The sequence below is a fragment of the Colobus angolensis genome, unplaced genomic scaffold (genome assembly GCF_000951035.1).
Source record: "Colobus angolensis palliatus isolate OR3802 unplaced genomic scaffold, Cang.pa_1.0 Scaffold80, whole genome shotgun sequence".
NCBI classification, from domain to species: domain Eukaryota; kingdom Metazoa; phylum Chordata; class Mammalia; order Primates; family Cercopithecidae; genus Colobus; species Colobus angolensis.
This window is the reverse complement of record NW_012121821.1, coordinates 2752777-2774789: the sequence shown is the minus strand read 5'-3', so window position 1 is coordinate 2774789 and position 22013 is coordinate 2752777. Positions and strand designations below refer to the sequence as shown.

The 22013-nt window shown below is 39.5% G+C and overlaps 1 protein-coding gene across 1 annotated transcript in view; it reads right to left on the bottom strand.

Moving 5' to 3' along the window:
- Positions 1-258: 258 nt before the first annotated feature.
- The window catches only part of HELB (helicase (DNA) B), a 35956-nt gene continuing 14201 nt past the window's right edge, over positions 259-22013 (bottom strand). The window contains exons 7-13 of the mRNA XM_011929260.1: positions 20360-20514; positions 17126-17207; positions 16370-16429; positions 14909-15158; positions 13990-14133; positions 6769-7260; positions 259-456 (exon numbers count right to left, since the gene is read on the bottom strand). Coding sequence (XP_011784650.1) covers positions 355-456; positions 6769-7260; positions 13990-14133; positions 14909-15158; positions 16370-16429; positions 17126-17207; positions 20360-20514 — 1285 coding nt within the window. The 3' untranslated portion in view covers positions 259-354. The remainder of the gene's footprint in view (positions 457-6768; positions 7261-13989; positions 14134-14908; positions 15159-16369; positions 16430-17125; positions 17208-20359; positions 20515-22013) is intronic.

Sequence of the window (22013 nt, the reverse complement as noted above, 5' to 3'; positions counted from 1 at the left end):
CAGGCTGGTCTCAAACTCTTGGCCACTGGTGATCTGCCTGCCTCAGCCTCCCAAAGTGCTGGGATTACAGGCATGGGCCACCGCACCTGGCTTGATGTACATAATTGTATAAAAATATATATGTATATAAAATATCTAATCTCTTCACTTATGTCCAGTGCTACCAGTTCTCACAATGACATATGTTGAAATCATTAATATTTTCTTTGATTAAATGGATTTAAAACATTTGCTAACACAAATACCTTAAAACTCCAGTTATGGGCAACTTTTTTTATCTTGGTACTTTGATGTTACGATGTTCATTTTGTCTCCAAAAGAAAAAATAGTTACTCCAAGCAATTTGAAATAAAACTAAGTTTCTTGATTATCTGTGGGCTTGAAAAGTTGCCTGGGAATTAAATTATTCAGTCTCAAATTCTGAAGTCTGGAAGACACTTGTGGAGATTCTCCCACCTGTTAGAACAATTAAAAGAACAAAGTTAACTTTGTAAAAATGTAGTTAGTCTACCCTATGTACTTGTATTCCCTCTGCTTCAGAAAAAGAAATAATGCACCTTCCCCAACCCTTGAAAGGCTTGAGCAACCAAAGCAATTGGCTATCAGCTCCTTGTAGGATCACATCTGCTTTGCTCACTGTGGTATCTCCAGGACCCAGCTCTGGGGCTGGCATTTAGGAGTAACTATGTACTGAATTAGTACATGTGTCTAACTTCTAAAGGTGTAGACAGGGCCCACTACATAATCTGGCAGCCCAGTCCAAAATTAAAATGATGGCCCCTTGTTCAAAATTTAGAATTTCAAGATGGTGATTACAGAACATTTTTTTTTTTTAAGTGTGGGGCCTAAGTCCTGGAGGACTGCCCATGTTGCCTGCCTATGAATTCAGTTCCGGAATTGTAAGATAAAACATTGCAATGCTACAGTCATATTCTTTGTGCTATTGATGATTCCAAAGTGGGCCAGTATCGTCATGAAGTTTCACCACCATAAAAAAATGAAAAGAGGAAGCACAATTCAATTTTAGGAAAAGGGTCTTTCTTTGGAATTGCCTCTCTTTTCTGCTTGTGTCAAAAGCCTTATTTCAGGACCTCTGTAAGAGATGACAAGTTTAATTTCAGAGAAAAGATGTTTTCCTGTGATGGAAATTCCATCAAAGAGTTGATCTGGGATACAGAATGGAACTTAGCAGGGATTCTACTGTCCAAGAGGGGAAAAAGAAGAAACTTCCCCCTCCACCCTCAACTATGTCCATTTGAATCACTTTTCTCAAAAGATCTGACCCTCAGCCTCTTTTCCCATCTGGTTAATGGTGCTGGATCTACCTGTATGCCTGAGCCAGAAGCCTTGGAGTTATCCTCAGGCCCAACCCCACCTGAATCCAACTGATCATTATGTCCCATCAGCTATATCCTTAGCATCTCTTCTCCATCCCCATTGCTACGTCCTAATGTTAGAGCCTCCTCATTTTATCCAGGTTACTGAAATAATCTTTTGGCTGGGAACTCATTCCCTACTCTCTCCCTAACCATCATCATCCACTAAACCGCAGTCAATGTCACCTTCATAAATTTCAATTCACAGAGCACTTAAAATGCTTCTACTGTTCTCCATTGCAATCAGAAGAATGTACGACCTCTTCAGAAGGTCTCTGTGTCCATCCTCCCTGCCAGTTCCTGTGTCTGCGGCCCATCCTCTCACTGTGCCCTGTGCTCCAGTCACACTGTTTTACACCTGTAGTTTCCTAATGTGCCAGGACTTCACATGCTGTGCCCTGTGTCAGACTGACTCTTAGAGAACCTTTTCCCTGTGCCATATCCATTTGGGGACAAAGGATATAAGTATTCACCATTTACAACTCAGCCCGGTTCTGGCAGGTTACATCAGCACTTTCTCCCCCGGGTTCCCCCTGTGGCCCCTTCTTACCTTTATTACAGCCTTGGAAGCTTAAAAACTCAACTGAACAAGTCTACTGCCAGCACTTAAAGTAATTCTTATGCTTCTATTAGAACTACATTTGGAAATTACTTATAATCCCAACTTTTTTTTTTTTTTTTAACACAAAATCCATTACCCAAATTGGATCCTCTAACTCATAAAACCAGAAAACAAATGCCTTTGGGTTATTTCCTAAACTCAGAATAGGTCTCAATAGAAGTTTGCTCCCCTTATAAACATTCAAAAGGATCTTTTACTGCCTCAAAAGCGATTCCAAAAGGAATTGTCAAAGTAAAGGGGGGCACTACAAGAATGAAAGTATGACTTTCAGTACAACCTGAAAGAACAATATTCTGAAGGTCTGATTTTTTAAAAAAAGTTTCATGCCATATATTCATGACTCATATTTTGATCACTAAGTATTTTTGAGGTATTACCATGTGATCAGCAATTGTACCAAATGTTCTAGCAGATCAAAAATGATATACTGCCCTCAAGAAGCTTCATTTACAGAGTCAAGGTTATTGCAAGTGCAGTACAGATGGGGTGTGTGCCCTCCTACAGGAGTTCAGAGAAAGAGAAGCCTTCAGGAACAACACAGAAACTGAGCTGGATTATAACAATAAGACAGAGAGGATGGTATGGGGTGATCATCTCTGAACTACTTTATCTTCCCTCTGCTATATACACCCAACGAACTACACCCACTCCTTCTGGTTGCCATGGAAGAAGGGTCCTCTGTCCCTAATCCTGTCTCAGGGCAACCCCTCTACTTATTCTCTTGATTTTTCCCATCTTACCCACATCAGGACTCCAATTCTGCAATTATCCTCTCTCCCTGAATCATGAATTTCTGGTTCTCCATTGGACCATTCTCGCAGCACACTAAGATGCCTTAATGTACTCATCCAAAGTAAACAAACCAATAAGGTTTCCCTTGACCACAAGTCCTCTATTCACATACAACCACCTTTGCTTCTTTTCTCAGCAGCCCTCTTCAAAACCTGTCTCCACTGTTTCCTCCACCCTTTCGGCTCCCATTCTCTCATCAGCCCCCTCGGTCCAGGCTTTTTTCCCCTCCCCACAACCCTGGTTTTCCTTCTATCTCACTTCTACTCCTTTTTAGTTCCTCCTCCTCTGCTAAATCTCTAAAAGCTGGGAATACCTCAGAATTCTGTCGTCAGGCCCCCTCCTCTATCTGCAGTCTCTTCTGAAATTAACCCACCTAGTCCTTTCAATATCACTACATGCCAATGATTCCCAAGTGGAGCTTTCCTACCCTACTCCCTGTTGAGGCTCTAAACTCCTCTACCAACCACTGACTTACTCAGTAAGTCCACGTACATTTCCAATTAGTACCTTAAACAACAGCACGCCACAAGAGAACGCTTCATTTCCCCAAATAAGTTCTCCTCACATCTTTCTCATCTCAGGAAATGGCACTGCTATTCCCCAAATTGCTTTAGCCAAAAATCCAGGAATCATCCTGGATTACTTTCTCTTTTACCCCATCACATCTAATCAGAAAGTCATACAGACTCCATCTCCAAAATGCATCCAGACTCCAACCACAGATTACCAGCCCCACTCTTTCATTAGGCTCTCCCCACGATTTCCTCCTACTGGTCTCCTCACTCCCCCTTCATTTTCCACAGTTCCCTCTCCACAGAAGCCAGAGGGATTGTTTATTTTTTATGTATGTATGTATATATGTATTTTTGAGACAGGGTCTCATTCTGTCACCCAGGCAGGAATGCAGTGGCACCATCACAGCTCACCACAGCCTCAACCTCCTGGGGTCAGGTGATCCTCCCACCTCAGTCTCCTAAGCAGCTAAGAAAACAGGCACCCAGCACCACCCCTAGCTAATTTTTGTTTGCATTTTTGGTTGAGATGGGGTTTCGCCATGTTGCCCAGGGTGGTCTTACGGGGCTCAAGTGATCCGCCCACCTCAGCCTCCCAAAGTGCTAAGATTACAGGTGTCAGCCACCATGCCCAGTTTTTTTTTTTTTTGAGACAGGGTCTTGGTCTGTCACCCAGACTGCTGGAATGGGATGTCACAATCACAGTTCACCACAGCCTGGAACTCCTGGGATGAAGCAATCCTCCTACCTTAGCTTCCTGGGTAGCTGGGACTACAGATATGCACTACCACGTTCAGCTAATTTTTTACTATTTTTGTAGAGATGGAGTCTCACTATGTCGCCCAAGTGGTCTCAAACTCCTGGGCTCAAGCGATTCTCCTGCTTGGCTCCTGAAAGTGTTTGAATTACAAGTGTGAGCCACCACACCCAGCAGGGATTGCGGTTTTGTTTTTGAGATGGGCTTTTGCTCTGTCACCCAGGCTGGAGTACCGCGATGCAATCACAGCTCAATGCAGCCTCAGTCTCAAGTGATCCTCCTGCCTCAGCCTTCTGAGTAGCTGGACTATAGGTGCATGCCACCATGCCCAGTTAATTTTTGTGTTTTTAGTAGAGATGGGGGTTCATCATATTACCCAGGCTGGTCTCAAACTCCTGGGCTCAGGCAATTCTCTCACTTCCGCCTGCCAAAGTGCTGGGATTATAGGTATGAGCCACTATGCTGGGACTATGTTTAAGCAGGCATCAGATGATATCACACCAATGCTTCCAGCCCTCCAATGAATTCCCACTGCAAGCAGAATAAAATCCCAACTGATTCCTGTGGCCCTGCCCACTCTCCAACACTAGCACCTGCACCCTCTTCTTCACTCACTAGCCACCTTAGCCTGCCTTCCTCTTTGTTTTTTGTTTTGTTTTGTTTTGTTTTTGAGATGGAGTTTTGCTCTTGTCACCCAGGCTGGAGTGCAGTGGTGTGATCTCGGCTCGCTGCAACCTCTGCCTCCCGGGTTCAAGTGACTCTCCTCCCTCAGCCTCTCGAGTAGCTGGGATTACAGGTGTCTGCTACCATGTCTGGCTAATTTTTTGTATTTTTCATACAGAAAAGGTTTCACCATGTTGGCCAGGCTGGTCTCGAACTCCTGATCTCAGGTGATCCACCCTCCTCGGCCTCCCAGAGTGCTGGGATTACAGGTGTGAGCCACTGCACTAGGCCAACCTGCCTTCCTCTTTGAATAAAATCATTCCCTTTCCAGGCTTTGCATTATCTACATCCCCAGAGGCCCCCATGCTGGCTCCTTGGTAACATTCAGTGCTCAGCTCACATGCCACCTTTTTAGGGAGGCATGACCTGGTCAAAATAGCACCTCCTGCCCACCACACCCCTTGCCATTCCCTATGTCCTTGCCTTGTTTTTCATTTTCATAGACTCTTAATCTGAAATGTGATTTTCTCTTGTATTTATTGCCTATGCTGGAATGTAACGTCCATGAAGCCGGTATTGGTGTGCTTTCCTCCCTTAACGTTTGGATCAGTGACTGGCAGGACTTTATTTTTATTTTTTCAAATTTTTCCTAAATGTTTTTTTCAAATGCTGAATGAGAGAAGACAGAAAAACGCATTCAAGATGAGGGACACTGCAAGAGTCAAAAGGAAGATGAAAAAGTTTGATTCATTTTAGTGAGCTGAAGACACTAGCTTGACAAAAGCAGAAAAAGCATAGTGGGAAATGAAATGACATGGAGAAACCTGGAATCAAACTGAGAAACATCTCAAATTCCAAAGCTAAATAGTCTAGAATTTATGTTGTAGGCACCTGGGAGACACTGAAGCTTTTGAATAAAGAAGTGAATCTTAATGGACACCTGAAGCCTTGAATACTACCAGACCCAAATGTATTGGTTTTTCCTATACATACATACCTATAAAAAAGGTTAATGTATACATCAGGAACAGTAAAAGATTAGCAACAATAACATAAAAAATACAGCAATTCAGTAAAATAAGGATCACTTGACACAGGTACTACAATACTGAGACTCCGATAACTAAGACGGTGGCAAGTGACTAACGGGCGGGGAGTGTCCACAGTGTGGACACACTGGACAAAGGGAGAATTCATGGAATGAGATGGTGTGAGATTTCATCACTCTGCCCAGAATGGCATGCAACTTAAAACTGATGAATTGTTTATTTCTGGAATTTTCCATTTAATATTTTTGGACCATGGTTGACCATAGGTAACTGAAACCATGGAAAGCAAAACCATAGAAAAGGGGGAATGCTACATTATGAGAATGGGAACAAGAAAGGGGAGGGCAGCCAGGTCACCAACCATCCAAGAAGATGGTAGACAGTGAAAGGAAGGTGAGTCCACAGTGATTCTAAGGTTTTAAGCCATGTAACTAGGAAGATGGTGATTGAAACGGAGAAACTGGAAGAGAGAGTAAGATTCTGGGCTGTGGTTCCAGAAAGTCAATCTCTGGGAACAAAGACACAGATTAGGCAGCTGGTTCATTAACCCCTCTTCAGTGCCAGAGCACTCAGCAAATCACCACATTACTGACTTAGCCGGCTGTCTCCACCATGACATCAGTGTGAGAGTGAGAACTGTCACTTATCTCTAATTCCTGGTGCCTGAAATGTTACTATAGTCAAAACTTTGTTGGCCAAATCACTGGTGCTAAGGAGATGGCTGAAACTGTGAGAATGAGTCAGTTCTCAAAGGAAAAAAAAAACCGAGCTTTGGGGAGTTGTCTTCAGTTAGAGGTTGTGAAGCAGAAAAGGAGTGAGGAAACAAAGTGGAGATCAGACAGTGAAGTAAGGGAAATTTGACAGAAATGAGAAAAACAAGTGTTTTTAAGTCCAACAGCACAAATGCAACACTAATAAAAGCACACAGTCATTTATAAGCACACTGAAGTCAGCAATATTTAAATGAAACTTGGGAACATGCAAATATCACTCCTACCATAAGAATTTTGCTTGGACTTTCATCAGCATTCACACCACAGGTTCTTTTGGATGCTCGCGATTTTGGTAAATCATCATCTGTATCCACTTCATCAGGTGAAGATAACTGCCACCTTTCAGCAAAGGTGAGTGTCCTCTCATCAGGCGAAGAGGCCTCGCTCCAGGTGACATCATGTGTCATGGCGTGGTCTGTGACTACAGGGAGTGGAGATGCTGATGGTGTGCTGGGTTGTCCACTGTCTCCAGAGCTCTTCCGTGGGGACTGAAAATCTGCTGGAGGTGCACCGCTAGAGGACAGCTTACTTTGCAAGAAATGTTTCAAACGAGTTTTTCTAGGAAAACTGTTTTTCATAATGGCATTCCGGAGCTGAGACTCCTCTGCAATCACATACACTCGGCAGCGGCCCCTGGTCACGGCGGTGTAGACATGCTGCCAGTGCTGGCGGCCCGCCTTCCCCACCACATAGACAACTGTTTGCTCCTCGGACCCCTGGGAGGAAAAATATGATGTGAAGACTAAATGCTATAAAACAGGTTCAGACAGTTTACAGACAAGGAAAGGAGACAACTCCTCAAAGTGCTCTCAAGCACTTCTACCTGGCCAGACTATTATTATGTGTCCATCTTACAGGTTCCATTTTTATTCATCCTCCAGGAACTCTAAACACACTGCTAAACATGCTGCTAAGTTCAGGTCTCACAGGTTCACAACTGGCTTGTAGAGACCCAGCAGCAAACTTTAAAGACTGCATGCAGTACTAAATCTTTCCTAATAAAAGACTGAAACGATGGTACAGGCTTCATGTGTAAATGTGTTGACCCATTACTACATATAATGGAAAAATATGAAAACTTCAGCCAGTAATAGTAAATATATAGATATGATATATATAAATATATGTATATAAAATGTTACATATAATGATAAAATATGGAAATTTTAAGTAGCAAGTAATAGGTGAATATATATTATATACTTATATAATATATACACAGTTGGCATCCTATTTTGTGAACATCAAAGATACTTTAAAACATTTTAAAAACCATATATCTCTCTCTCTGTATATATATAGATATATAGAAATACACATATAGAATGGTCACAACTGTATAGCAATATAGTTACTCTGATCCAAAACAAGTATATAAAAAAAGAACATAGCTATGTACAATGAAACAAAACAAGTCACAAAAAAGGAGATAAATTCTACCAAATTTTTTATTAATGTCTCCAAACGGAGGGCCTATGGATGATTTTTTTTCTCCTACTTGTCTGTATTTTTCCATTGTTGGGCAACTTATTTCTTTTATCAAGATAAACAAAAAATAAAACAATGAACCTTCGTCTTTTAACAAAAAATTGGATAGGCAAGAGAAATACTCAATGTCATCGTGGGACTGTAAGAAAACAATTTCAAGTTTGAGGGCTACTCTTAGTCCTATATTCTGAGATCAGTGGATCCAGTGCCAACAGAGACAAAGAAATGGTTTATACCATTATCTCCCCCATTGCTCTGACATTGCTCCTGCCAAAGGAAAAATTGTGGGAAGACAACTGACAAGATGGGGCAAGTGAAAAATACACATCCATTGCAAATAAACTCTTGCTCAGCAAGCTCTTCTATCTCCGTAGACAGAGAGTTTGAAGCAGCTTCTTAGATTGCAAAAGTTTGATAACCACATCTTTCCAATGTTGCTGGGTCTCAGAAATTGACATAAATGGTACTTGATTACATACATTTCCACAGATATATGGCACCACTCTTCACCTTGGACTTATATTGTGCATTCTCAAATATGAAAATATCTACCTAAACTCAACTAACCTAGTTCTTAATTATCAAGTGACACTGAGAAAAATATAGTTATAATAGTAGATATACTATTATTAATACTTAATGTTCTCATTATCAGTCTCCCTGTACCTTCTCTTGCCCAATCCATCATCCTCATGGCAGCCACAGTGATATTTGTAAAATGCAAATCCAATCACATTAGAGGCTGCTTAAAACCTCTAATGGCTCGTAGGGACTCCAAATAAAGTCCTAACCCCTTGATGTGTTTGTAAAGCCCTTTGAGAGTCAGCTTGGCCCTGCTCCTTTCCCTCCTTTTTTCCCTTTCTTTTCCATGAACCATGCTCCACCCAGCACAAGGGACTTCCAGGTGGTCCTGTCAGCATTCCTCAGTCCATGGCCTCGATCTGGCCCGTGTCTGGAGTAGCCGCCCCATCTATTACTCTCCAGCACCTGTACTTCCTCTATCACAGGCTGTACTGACCCTAAGCTCCGTGAAGGCAGAGCTTCACCTTTATCCCACTCACCGTTCTTTCTCCAGTACCTCACTGAGTGAACGATGATTAAAAATTAAAATGTCGGCCTGGCGCAGTGGCTCACGCCTGTAATCCCAATACTTTGGGAGGCCGAGGCGGGTGGATCACGAGGTCAGGAGATCAAGACCATCCTGGCTAACATGGTGAAACCCCGTCTCTACTAAAAATACAAAAAATTAGCTGGGCGTGGTGGCGGGCGCCTGTAGGTCCAGCCACTCAGGAGACTGAGGCAGGAGAATGGTGTGAACCCGGGAGGCGGAGCTTGCAGTGAACCGAGATCGCGTCACTGCACTCCAGCCTGGGCGGCGACGGAGCGAGACTCCATCTCAAAAAAAAAAAAAAAAAAATTAAAATGTCATGCTACAGCAGCCGAAGGACTGCCGTCCCTGGAATTCTGTACTCCAAGACGGTACTTAAGTCTACCTCAGAAAGACATAGACACCTAACTTCACCTTGATAACCTGCTATAAATAATTTCCCCATTGCTTTAAATCTCCTTGAATCATCAGAACTGTCAAACTTCTTAAGGAGGTAAGTTTCCTATATTTACTTTTAATTATGTATATGTCTATTCTATAAATTGGTTCTACAACTCAACAACTTGTATGAAGAGCCACAAAACCTTCAACAGCTCCCCATTTCACTCAGAGTAAAAGCCAAAGTCCTTAAAATAGTCTAGAATAGCACTGTCCAATACAAATATAAAACAAGTCATATATGTAGCTTAAAATTTTCTAGTAGTCTCATTAAAAAAGAAATGGATAGAATTAATGTTAATAATATACCTGTATTTTACTTAAGCTAACATATCCAAAATATTATCATTTTAAAATATAATCAATATTAAATTATTAATAAAAGACTACATCTTTGAAATTCTATATTTTACATACCCAGAACAGTACAGTTTGGATACTAAATTTTCATCAGAAATATTTTATCTATTTCTGGAGTTCATAAAATTTGTAGTTGAAAAAGAAGATTCACATACCCAAGTTGTTCCAAACATAGTTTTTCCAACATACAGAAGTTTTCCAATGACTGTATCTAGTAACTTTTGTTTTGTTTATTTGTTTTTGTTTTTGAGACAGGGTCTCACTCTGTCACCTGGGCTGGAGTGCAGTGGCGCAATCTCAGCTTACTGCAGCCTCCAGCTCGCAGGCTCTGGTGATCCTCCCACCTCACCTCCCTGAGTAGCTGGGACTATGGGTTCATGCCACCATGTCTGGCTAATGTTTTGTATTTTTTGTAGAGATGGGGTTTCACTATGTTGCCCAGGCTGGTCTTGAACTCTTGGGCTCAAATGACCCGCCCACCTCAGCATCCCAAAGTACTGGGATTACAGGTGTGAGCCACTGTGCCCAGCCTAGTATCCAGTTCTTAAATTAAAATTCAGTTTTTCAGTCACTCTAGCCACATTTCCAGTGCTCAACAGCTATGCGCGGCTAGTGGCTAACATAATAGATAGTGCAGGCCTTCAAATGCTCTAGGAGGTGACCTGGCCCCACCATCCTCCCGCCCTCTTTACCTCATATTAATTTTCCTGTCTCATTTCCTGTCAGTCTCCTACAGTGGCTGCTTTGCTATTCCTGCTCCTCAACTATACCAGACAGACTCTCACCTTAGAACCCTGCCCTTGGCTATTCCTCAACCTAGAATGCTCCTGTCCCAGATACTCACATGGCTAACTTCTTTTCCTTCTTTAAGTCTTTGGATAAAATGCTATCTTCTCAATGAGGCTTACACCAACATTCTATTTAAAATCACAATTGCACCCACTCCCACCTCTTTTCCACAGGATTTGCTACCTTCTAACATAACAAAGAGTTTTTGTTCTTGCTTTTGTTTTTACTTTCTTTATTTTTATGATTGTGTCTGTCTCTATCCCCTTCCCCACCAAATTTAAGCTTCACAATGGCAAGAATCTTTGTCTGTTTTATACACTGGCCTATACTAAACACCAAGAACAGAGCCTGACTCAGTAAGGATTTGTTGAACTGAATTGAACTTGGAAGAAACAGTGTGTTGATATAAGGTAACAATCATGGGCCCGGCGGCGGTGGCTCACGCCTGTAATCCCAGCACTTTGGGAGCCTGAGGCGGGTGGATCATGAGGTGAGGAGATCCAGACCATCCTGGCTGACATGATGAAACAGTGTCTCTACTAAAAATATAAAAAATTAGCCGGGCGTGGTGGGTGGGTGCCTGTAGTCCCAGGTACTTGGGAGGCTGAGGCAGGAGAATGGCGTGAACCTGGGAGGCAGAGCTTGCAGTGAGCGGAGATTGCCACTGCACTCCAGCCTGGGTGACAGAGCGAGACTCTGTCTCAAAAAGAAAAAAAAAAAGAAAGATAACAATCATGAATGTTCTTAGAGCTAAGAGATGCTACTTCAACCATGAAATAAGAACCAGAATATCTACTCCAACCTCAACCCAGTAATAATAAAGACACCTTTACTCTTCATTCGTTCTTACAGAAAAACTGGATTATAAATTTAAGGAAATCTCTCAGAAAATAGAGCAAAGTTAATGAGAAGGAAAATAGGACAATTTGATAAGAAATTTAGGTAACAAATTCTGGAAGTCTAACATGCACATATTAGGAATTCTAGAGAGACAGAACGGAAGAAACTGAGAACAAGAAAATTTCCTAAAGGTGAAGGATGGCATCATAGAATCCATGGAAGAAATTTCTTCAGGACCCGAGCCAGGAATATTACTCTGTCTTTACCTGGGGAACTTTGGTCTTAAGGAAACTTAAAGCCAAATCTGCAATCTACATTAGCAAACAGGGAAGCGGGCATGGCTGCATTCCAACCACCCCGGCAGGAACTGTTTTATCATCCTTAACTTTATTTTTCACTTGACATCCTTTCTACACATACATGTATATATATGTATGTATGTGTATGTGTGTGTGTGTGTATATATATATATATATATATTTTTTTTTTTTTTTTTTTTTTTTTTTGAGATGGAGTCTCCGTCTGTTGCCTAGGCTGGAGTGCAGTGGCACAATCTCAGCTTGCTGCAACCTCTGCCTCCCAGGTTCAAGTGATTCTCATGCTTCAGCCTCTCGAGTAGCTGGGTTTAGAGGTGCTCACCACCACGTCCAGTTACTTTTTTTGTATTTTTTATTAGAGATGGGGTTTTGCCATGTCAGCCAGGGTTGGTCTTGAACTCCCGACCACAGATGATCCACCCACCTTGGCCTCCCAAAGTGCTGGGATTACAAGCGTGAGCCACCATACCCCACCCTTTTTTACCTCTAAAAAAAAAAAAAAAAACAGGTGAATTGTGGGCATTTTTAATAAGCCATTGCAAATTCTTTTTGGAACCGAGATGGGGATAAGTTAATAAATAAATCCCCACCCACTTAAAAAAAAAAAAAACTCTATGCTAATTAATGTTTGTTTACTAGTAGAAAATTTGGGCTGACCTAAATTTTTCTGCACAAAAATGAGGGTTGGGCCAGGTGCAGTGGCTCATGCCTGTAATCCCAGCACTTTGGGAGGCCGAGACGGGTGGATCACAAGGTCAGGAGTTTGAGACCAGCCTGACCAACATGGTGAAACCCTGTCTCTACTAAGAATACAGAAATTAGCCAGTCATAGTGGCATGAGCCTATAATCCCAGCTACTTGGGAAGCTGAGGCAGGAGAATCACTTGAACCTGGGAAGCGGAACTTATAGTGAGCCAAGATTGCACCACAGTTCTCCAGCCTGGGCGACACAGCTAGACTGTCTCAAAAAAAAGAAAAAATGAGGGTTGATGCAACCTTTACATTAAAGCAACATGCCAACAGCAGAGAAGGAAGCTCAAAACAAAGAGATACATAACAGAGTCACTAACAACAGATGAGAATTCAAGGGTATTAAAATAAAGCATAAAGGCAAGTTGTACTGAACTCAATACGCTGTCCTAGAATAGCAAAAGGACATTAATGGAAAAACTGGTGCAATTCGAATATGCATAGTTTAGTCAGCAGTCTTAGAGCAATAGTAATTTCTTAGTTTTGATGAATATGCCATAGTCATAAAATGTTAAACACCAGGGAAAGCTGGGTGAAGGGTATATGAAAACTCTCTGTCGCATCATTCAACTCTTCTGTAAAACTAACAATATTCCCACGTAAGTTAGGGGGAGAAAAAGAAGAAAGATTGCCTCACAAAGATGGAGGGAGAGGATACATTTGTCAAAACTCATCCAACTTTATAATGAAACCGTATGTAAATTATACCCCACAAAGCTGATAAGGCCAAAAATAAAAAATAAAAGCTAGTTGCGAAAGTATAGAAACAAGATGATACCATTTACATAAACCTCAGTAACACAGAAAACAATCATATCTATTGCTTCTACATGAATAGGAGTGATATATACCAAATTGAGGGCAGAAGTCACTTCGGAGGAAGGCGGGAGGCAGGCCCAGGACTAGGGCAAGGCAAGTGAGGAACTCACCTCCAGTACAAAATTTAAGGGGTTGCCAAGAAACTCGGCAATCAAGATAAATCAAGATATTTTAATGTAACAGTTTTGTAAATCAAAATTAAGGCACAAAAGGATTCATGATGAACAAAATATCAGAACTTAACCAAAGATAAGACGAGTACAGTGCCATGCCAAGCCATACTGGAGACTCAGGCAGGGAGGGGAAGACCTAAAGGAGGAGACTTTACCTATAATGCCTTCATTTCTAAAAATAAAGAGAGCTCTGGAGCAAAAAAGAGCAAAAGGCTGGCGTCTCTATATTATGTTCTGTACTTTCATGTATTTTGTTTCCTAATTTTTGTTTGCTAATAAGTGTAACAAAAAATTATGAAAACAATGCAAGGTGCTGTAAGGTTGATAAATTATTTAAAGGGTTTTATAAAAGTCCCCTCTTACCTGAAAAGTGTGAATAGTTCTTGCCCATGCATGTTTTATGCGACAATATTTCATCAGCTTCTTAAAATCCACAGTTACTTCCAGGCCAGCCATATTATTAATGGTCAAAGATCTTCTCATTCCAAAAGTTACATCAGTTACATCCTATCACCAAAACAAAGAACTCTTTTTCATACCTTCAAATATGTTCTACGTTCAAATATGTTCAAAGATATTCTATCTTTGGGTCAAACATAAAATGTAAGAATTACAATTACAATTAAGAATTTCAAAAGGCTTAAAAGTTGCATTTCAGTACAGACTGAATATATCTATACCCAAATATTTTAATAAATACAAATATAAGTTTTCAGTCTTTGAAACTTATCTTCAATTTGACTCTGAAGAACAGTCTGTTATTTCTTACTTTGAAGTCTATATATTTCATTTCTTATATTGACTACATAAGTCTGAGTAGATTCTTTGCAAAGTTTGCTTTTCCTCACAGCTTTCAAGGAGGGTATCTACACTGTGAGAATAAATACAAGGCAACCACTTCTATAGTTTGTACATTTAAGCAGCAACAAAGGAAATGATGCTTTTTAAATATATGTCTCGTTTATACCTTGTTTTTTGTTATTCAAGTACTTCAACTTTATTAAAAATGTTTCTTCATAAAATCTTCTAGAAAATATAAGAAGCAGCACTTCCCAACTCACTTTATGAGGCCAGCATTATTCTGATACTAAAGCCAGATGGGACATTACTAGATAACTACCCATATCCTTCATAAAAATGGATGCCCAAAATCCTTAACAAAAAATCATGAAACAAGAATGTCAACTCTGACACCATTAGATTCTGAATCAATCCTAGGACAATAAAATAACCAAATATATCTCTAATTAGTTAAAAGACATTATCTTCTGCTTTCACTTACATTCGTTATGAAAAATATTTCTCCATTGCACAGTCGAACATTACTTTCAAAGTCATGCTTATTTTTAGCAAAGTCATGCTTATTTTTAGCAAAATCATGAAGAGTACCAGAAAAGTCTTCACCACTGGTGTCTAGATCATTATTTTGCTGACTTCCAGAGATATTTTCAGGGAGTAAGTCTGAGAGGTATGCATTCCTAGTACAACAAATTTTATCACCAATTCCAAACACAAGTCTGTTCTGATGGTCTCTGGGATAGAAAATGATAATATATAATCAAAGTTTGGAAAGTCTCCATTTCATTTGTTCAAGCATTAACTCCTACTCAGACTCGATTCAATTATCAGAATAATTCCCATATTTTCTTTACAACACTTTCATTCTCCAATGGGCAACAAGAAATCAGGCTCCCATAGCTGTTGTCTGATTATTTATACATACTCTCTGCAGCGCCTCAAACTCAACGACATCTCCCAGTCAAATTTTTTCAAGTTAGAAATTTTGGCTTAAATGCTGATGCCTCTCCTCCCCCTTATATTCTAAAGGTTACCACAAATCTTGATTTTTTTTCCTTTAAAATTAATCCTCTGCTCTCCAATCTCTCTTATCATTACGCTATTTGAGGTCTTTTTGAGGTCTTACAGCACTTATACACATTTCTATTATAATAATTATGATACTGTATCAGTACAACAGCAGCAAATTGAGGAAGTGGTGGTGATAGGCCAGCTATTGCACTAACTGCTTTAGGTACATTATTTCATTTCATTCTTACTACAACTCTGTAAGGGAAATTCTGTATCCATACCTGCTTTTACAGACGTGAGAGGGAAACGACCTGGCCCATCATCGCAGTTCCTGGGACCCTGGGTATATGGCCTCAAGCCCATGCTTTCTGGCCTCTTGCTGGGCTACCTGACAGATTTTTTGTGTATCTTCCCTCAGAAGACAGGCACTCCACCTGTATCTTATACATATCTAGAATGTCTATACTTAGTGCAAAGCAGGTATTGGTCAATTCAAGAGAAATGAATTAATTTTTCCTATGTATGACCACAGTGGCTTGTCTACACTCATGTTTCTCTGATAGACAGACATTCACTAAGTTGCTCTCTGCAGGCACCCTGTTGCTAAGGTTCTCAGAAACACTACACACATAATTTTTAAAATTCCCCTGCGCTCCCCATGCTTATCTTGGAGAAGCTGAAGGCTGCTAAGGTTGAAACCAAAAAAATGTCACTCCTAATTTTTCTTTTTATTCCACTCATTACTAAAATATCAATTCCCAAGGATGTATTGATATTTTATACATTGTATTTAATTGAAGAGATCATTATATTTCACAAATGGAAAAAAAGCTATTTTTAAATATATGGAAATAGGTGACAAACATCAAAGCGAAGAAAAAAACAGCAAATCAAAGGACTCTCCTTAAAAGTTTCAGTTCTCGAAGACACTCACTTGTTGAGGTGGCCTGTGTAGTGTTTGCAGCAGCAGTCGTTAATTAGATCACAGTCTTGCCTGAAACACACGAAAATGCAGGGGTCACCTTAACGGTACCTGCTACAGGTTTACTTTTGTTATCAACAATTATGACATACTAGATTCTACAAAAAGTTTCCAAGACTTTCTCTAGGAAATAGTATTTTTGTAGTTTTTTGTTTTGGTTTTGGTTTTGGTTTTGAGACACAGTCTTGCACTGTCATCCAGGCTGCAGTGCAGTGGCACCATCTCAGCTCACTGCAACCTCCAGCTCACAGGTTCAAGTGATTCTCCTGCCTCAGCCTCTCAAGTAGCTGGGATTACAGGTGTGCGCCACGATGCCTAGCTAATTTTTGTATGTTTAGTAGGCAGAGGGTGCTCACCATGTTGGCCAGGCTGGTCTCAAACTCCTGACCTCAAGTGATCCGCCCACCTTGTCCTCTCAAAGTGCTGGAATTACAGGTGTGAGCCACTGAGGCCAGCCTGTAGTTTTTATCTTAATATAAGCTTTTGTTCCATTCAGAGTCCCCGTGAACTTCTAAATATAATACTTGGTGGAAAGAGCTCTGTTTAGAAAGTGCCCTCTGCCATGTCTAACAAAGATATACCCCAAAATAAGAAAGAGAATTAACAGTGATGAAATATTGGAATCTCCCATCCAAATAGGATCTATATTAATAAGTTATGAGATTTAAAAGCTAGATTAAAAATATTAAAATATTTTAAATGCTTTACCTTCTAAATGCAATAAATTGTGATGTTTTTGCATTTTGCAAGTCATTTTCTTGCAGTAAAGTTTTAACTGCAGAATATAAACCTAATAATTCAAGAGAAAAAAGTTAACACAGAAAATCACCAAATTATAATACAATTTCTACAAAGAAACTAATTTGGAATTCCTGGTAAGGGGCCCTGGGAAAATATCTCACCAAATGGAATACAAGTTCACCATGGGAATGTCAACCTCATTCCCCACATCAGCCAGGGCAATAGGAAAGAGAATGAAAAGAAGGGTTCCAAGACAACCCACCCTCAACAGAGAGGTCAACCCCTGGCCAGGACAGTTCCCCATTTGTAATAGACTCACTGTGTATTTGCTGATGGTTTATGAACACTGAATTTAAGAAATAAACAGGAGTACAAAGTGTGTAACAGCATGACTAATGTAAAACATCCTGTTTTAAGTTCTTGTGATCATATTAGTAATGAGTTACACAACTTGACAATATACAGGCCTTATATGTTATATCACTTAATATGCAGGACACCCACATGTGGTAGGTGCCGTTATATTCAGAGCTGATATTCAACTGGCACGTACTTGTCTAAAACATAGCAATACTTCCGTATTAGCTGGAAAACAGCTACTCCCCTAACAACACAATGCTCTACTCCCCACCCCAACCATCTCTCTCCTTCTCCCCAGACCTCCCCATGATCTAGCAACTAAAAGGTTAACCCTGGCATAGTGGGGGCATCCATTCCAATGATGCTCATGCCCTACAGCCATTGGAGAGTCTCACTTCTGATGACATCCATATTGTGAATGTGAAAACTAAGGCTCATGGAAGTACAAGCATTTTCCCATGTGTGTTTCCCGAGTAGCAGAAGAATCACAAGGGAATAAAAAAGCCCATGCCTCATGATGCCCTGCTCTGGGAAGACAAATTTAGCTGCCTGCTGAGCCCTTCATTTTTCAGATGAAGGAAGGATTACCGCTAGAAAACGGCCAAGACTCAGCTCACCCTCAGCCAACCCCTGGCTTCTGGAGCAGGAATTTCAAAAGGTCTCCCAGGATACTGTTATTTTTTACATGTACAGGATGGCACTGTTCCATACCTTGCTTTTTTCACTTTCTCCAAATCTTACAGATTGATATGTACAATGTATTTTATTAATTCTGAGATATACATTTTTCTCACATTTTAGCATCTCTGAAATTCTAGCCCAAATATGAATCCTGTCTTAGGTCTTAGTACTTTGTAATAATGGGCATAATTTACTTAATAACTTAATTATCAGTGAAAAAGTACTATATGCTTCTCTGAGGAATAGTTACTCAATTTCCTTGAAGAAGAGACTAATTTTCCAGCAGACGTTTTCAATTTAGAAAAGCAGCATCAGGTAAGCTCTGCTACCAGTCTAAAATGGACCATTTTTTAAAAAAGTATATTCTCATTAATGCAAAGAATGGGTACCAGAAATAAAACCAACAATATTTTAGGTAGAATTAAGTGAAGTGGCAAAGAAAGAGATCTGTTTAACTAAGTCTCATTTTCCTCATCTGTAAATAGGACTTACTATTAACTAAGCTGTGAGAATAAACATTAGCTATTAATTATTTAACATACATTTATAAGTCACAAAACAATATGTAGCTTACAAACCAATTTATGTAAAACTGAAATAAATATGTTTCTATATGGATACAATAAGTTTAAAAGGATAAACACCAAGCTTTTACTGTGTGTGTGACCTTAATGGGATTGTCCTGGGGGAAGAAGAGAAAGGAAAATTACCAGGGAACATTAATTCTTACTTCAAACATTCCTGTATCGTTGACTTTTTTTTTTAAGGAGTATTGTTTCTCAAACCATTGGCCCCCACAATATAAAGCAATCTTGCAACAAATTTCATCAGTCACTAGTAAGTATTCAGTTAGGTCTACTTGATTCTTTGCACTCTGATGTTTGAAAATATATTTATATTTGTTTACTTTTTAATTATCTGTTTCCCACACTAGAATGAAAGCACAATAACCGCAGGGACAATCTTTTTAATCTTTTCCTCTGCTTCATCTATTGTATCTAGTATATAACAGGAGCTTAATAAGTATTTGCTGAATGAAAAATAGAAAGAAAAAATAGTTTCTACAATAAATTTTAAAAAGCACATTATAGAACACTATGTATGATCTCATTTATTTAAATACATTGTTGTAACATGTGAGTGATCACTAACCCAAGGGAAATGAGACTGGGGACACACACTAAGGGGAAAAGGCTAACAGATACAGTTGTATGTCATCACTTTCACATACACAGTGAAAGTGGTTAAGTGGGAAGGATATACCTTTGAGAACAGTGGCAACTACAAAAAGTCCTCAATAATAATCATTTAAACCTTTAATAAGTCAATTTTGAGAAAACCATTACACCATCTTTAAAAGGTTTGCTAGGTGAGTTTATAATGAAAATAAAGATCAATAGATAGGTTCAATCTATTTAAATAAATTCACTTGCAATAGCTAATTTAATAACATCTGTTAGTCACAACAAACTGACATTTATAGAGTGCCTCATAACTGATGAATGCCCTCAACCCTCATAATAGCTCCACAGGGAGTTCCACTATGGTTCCCATTTTACAAATGGTTAAGTTACATGACACAGGTCATATACATAAAGGAGAAGACTTCCTGTCCCACATTCGTTCTCAACCCTGTCCTGCTGTCGTCCTAACACCCATAATTGGAAGTCATGCTTCTACTCATTTTATAAAACAGAACTATTAGGAATTAAACTTGGCAACAGTTTGAGTCACAATTTTTGTTTCAGAAACAAAATAAAAGTACTTGCTTTTATTAGCATTGAGTATTTGCATTCAAAATGAATGTATTTCCTTTTGAAATTGCAAGGAAGGAAAAACTTCATTAATTAAGACTTACTTTCTCCTAAATAAACTTGAATTATTGGGGCTTTGCTTTATTTTAAACGAAATCACCTACATCCATTTATTCACTCAACAAAATTTACAGAGCATTTACGTGTCAAGAGCTTACTTCTTTATAAAATTCTAGAGTATTCTGCTTTTGATGATTACTAAGTTAGTTCATTTATTTTCAATGTCTCATTTTTTTGCTAGCAATATTTCTCTTTACCATCAAATTATAACTAGTCATTTAATAACTATGTTACAAAACTTAAATACTTATACTTAACCCTACATCTCATAGAAGTTTATACTCACAAGAGTGATGATTAGTTTTAGATGACTGAGAACTGGCATCCTCTTCTGGGAGTCTGACAAAAATAAATGTCTTATCTTGAATTGAGATGGGTAATGTCAGATTATCAGAGATATTTAGTTCTGCATCAAATTTTGGAAACTGGCGTCTTGAGATTCTTGAATAAAGATAACACACACGCGCAAAGAACATTATCATCCAAAAATGTCTTCATATATGATCAGAGCTAATGTCCTATAGTAATTAGTATCTATTAATAGATAACAGAGAGAAAGGGTCATCCAGGTATGCATTATAAACAGTAAATGAGTTTTATAATAGAAGACAACAAAGTTATGGTACTACATGTTAGCAATCAGTCCTTAGCAAAGTAATAGGATCAGGAAAAAAAAAATTATCAGAGGGTTTACTAGGCACCATTCTGAAAACCTGGTCTATTTATCTCCAGACCACAAAAGAACCATGCAAGGAAGGTATTATCCTTATTTCACAGGTAAACAATGTGAGGTTTAGTCAAGTATAGTGGGTTGCCCAAGGCCACAAAAATAGAAAACAGGAGAATTGGGAGGCAAATAGGCCCATTTTCCTCCATATCCCTTTCTATTTAAATTAATTTGAACTGGTTTTCCACATGTTTACACTATATTCTCCTCCTTTCTTCTCTGTATATTCCACATATAATCCCAGTTTCCCAACTGAACCAAGTATCCACATCTAGTTGCTTCTATTCCTTCCTCATCCTTCTTTCATTCTTATATTTTCCAAGACTAGCAAATCATATCAGAAAACAGAGTAAGGTATGGTTATTTGGAAGAAGACTGACTCCTTGATCAGACCTAACAGCAGCCTGGTCATCAGAGGTGGTGGTACCCTACTGTGTCTTCTTCACCCTTTCCCAAACAAAAGTGGAAAGGAACAGAGAGGGAATGAGGCTGTTCTTGCTGGTGATAGCCCAGATTTAATTGGGACCTTAAGAATCATCACAGATTTCCTGTTTTGCTTCTGACCCAAGGCATGTAGCACCTTCTATCTCCAGGAGCTTTCCCCTGGTATATAGCAGGGATTCTTCACAGTCAATAAATATTTGAGCATTATGATTAAGACAAAATGATGAAAGGAGCACAGCTAGAACCAAATGATATTGAAAGTGTTACTAAAAAGAACTCCTGAGTTTCAGATAAAATTGAGTTCTGAGACATCTAATATGCTTTAGATTCCTCCAAGTTTCTTGGACTTTAAAATGACTAATCATCTACCAAAAATGGGGTGGTCTTTAGGTAGAAGCAGAAAGATTACAGGAAGAGAATATTCTACATCCAACTCCATTAGTTTTCTTAATGTCTTAATATGAACCCACAGTCTACCCTATTCCTGTCAATTCCTCCTCTACTCCCATAGTTTTATCCACCAAGGTAGACAGAGGCTTAAAGAAAGTAGGTTTTCAATATTCTAGTTCAAGCTTGTCTGGCCCACGAGCCACATGAGGCCAAGTATGGCTTTAAATGCAGCCCAACACAAATTCATAAACTTTCTTAAAACATTATGAGATTCTTTTCACGATTTTTTGAAACAGAGTCACACTCTATCACCCAGGCTGGAGTGCAATGGTGCGATCTCGGCTCACTGCAACTTCTGATCCAGGGTTCAAGTCATTCT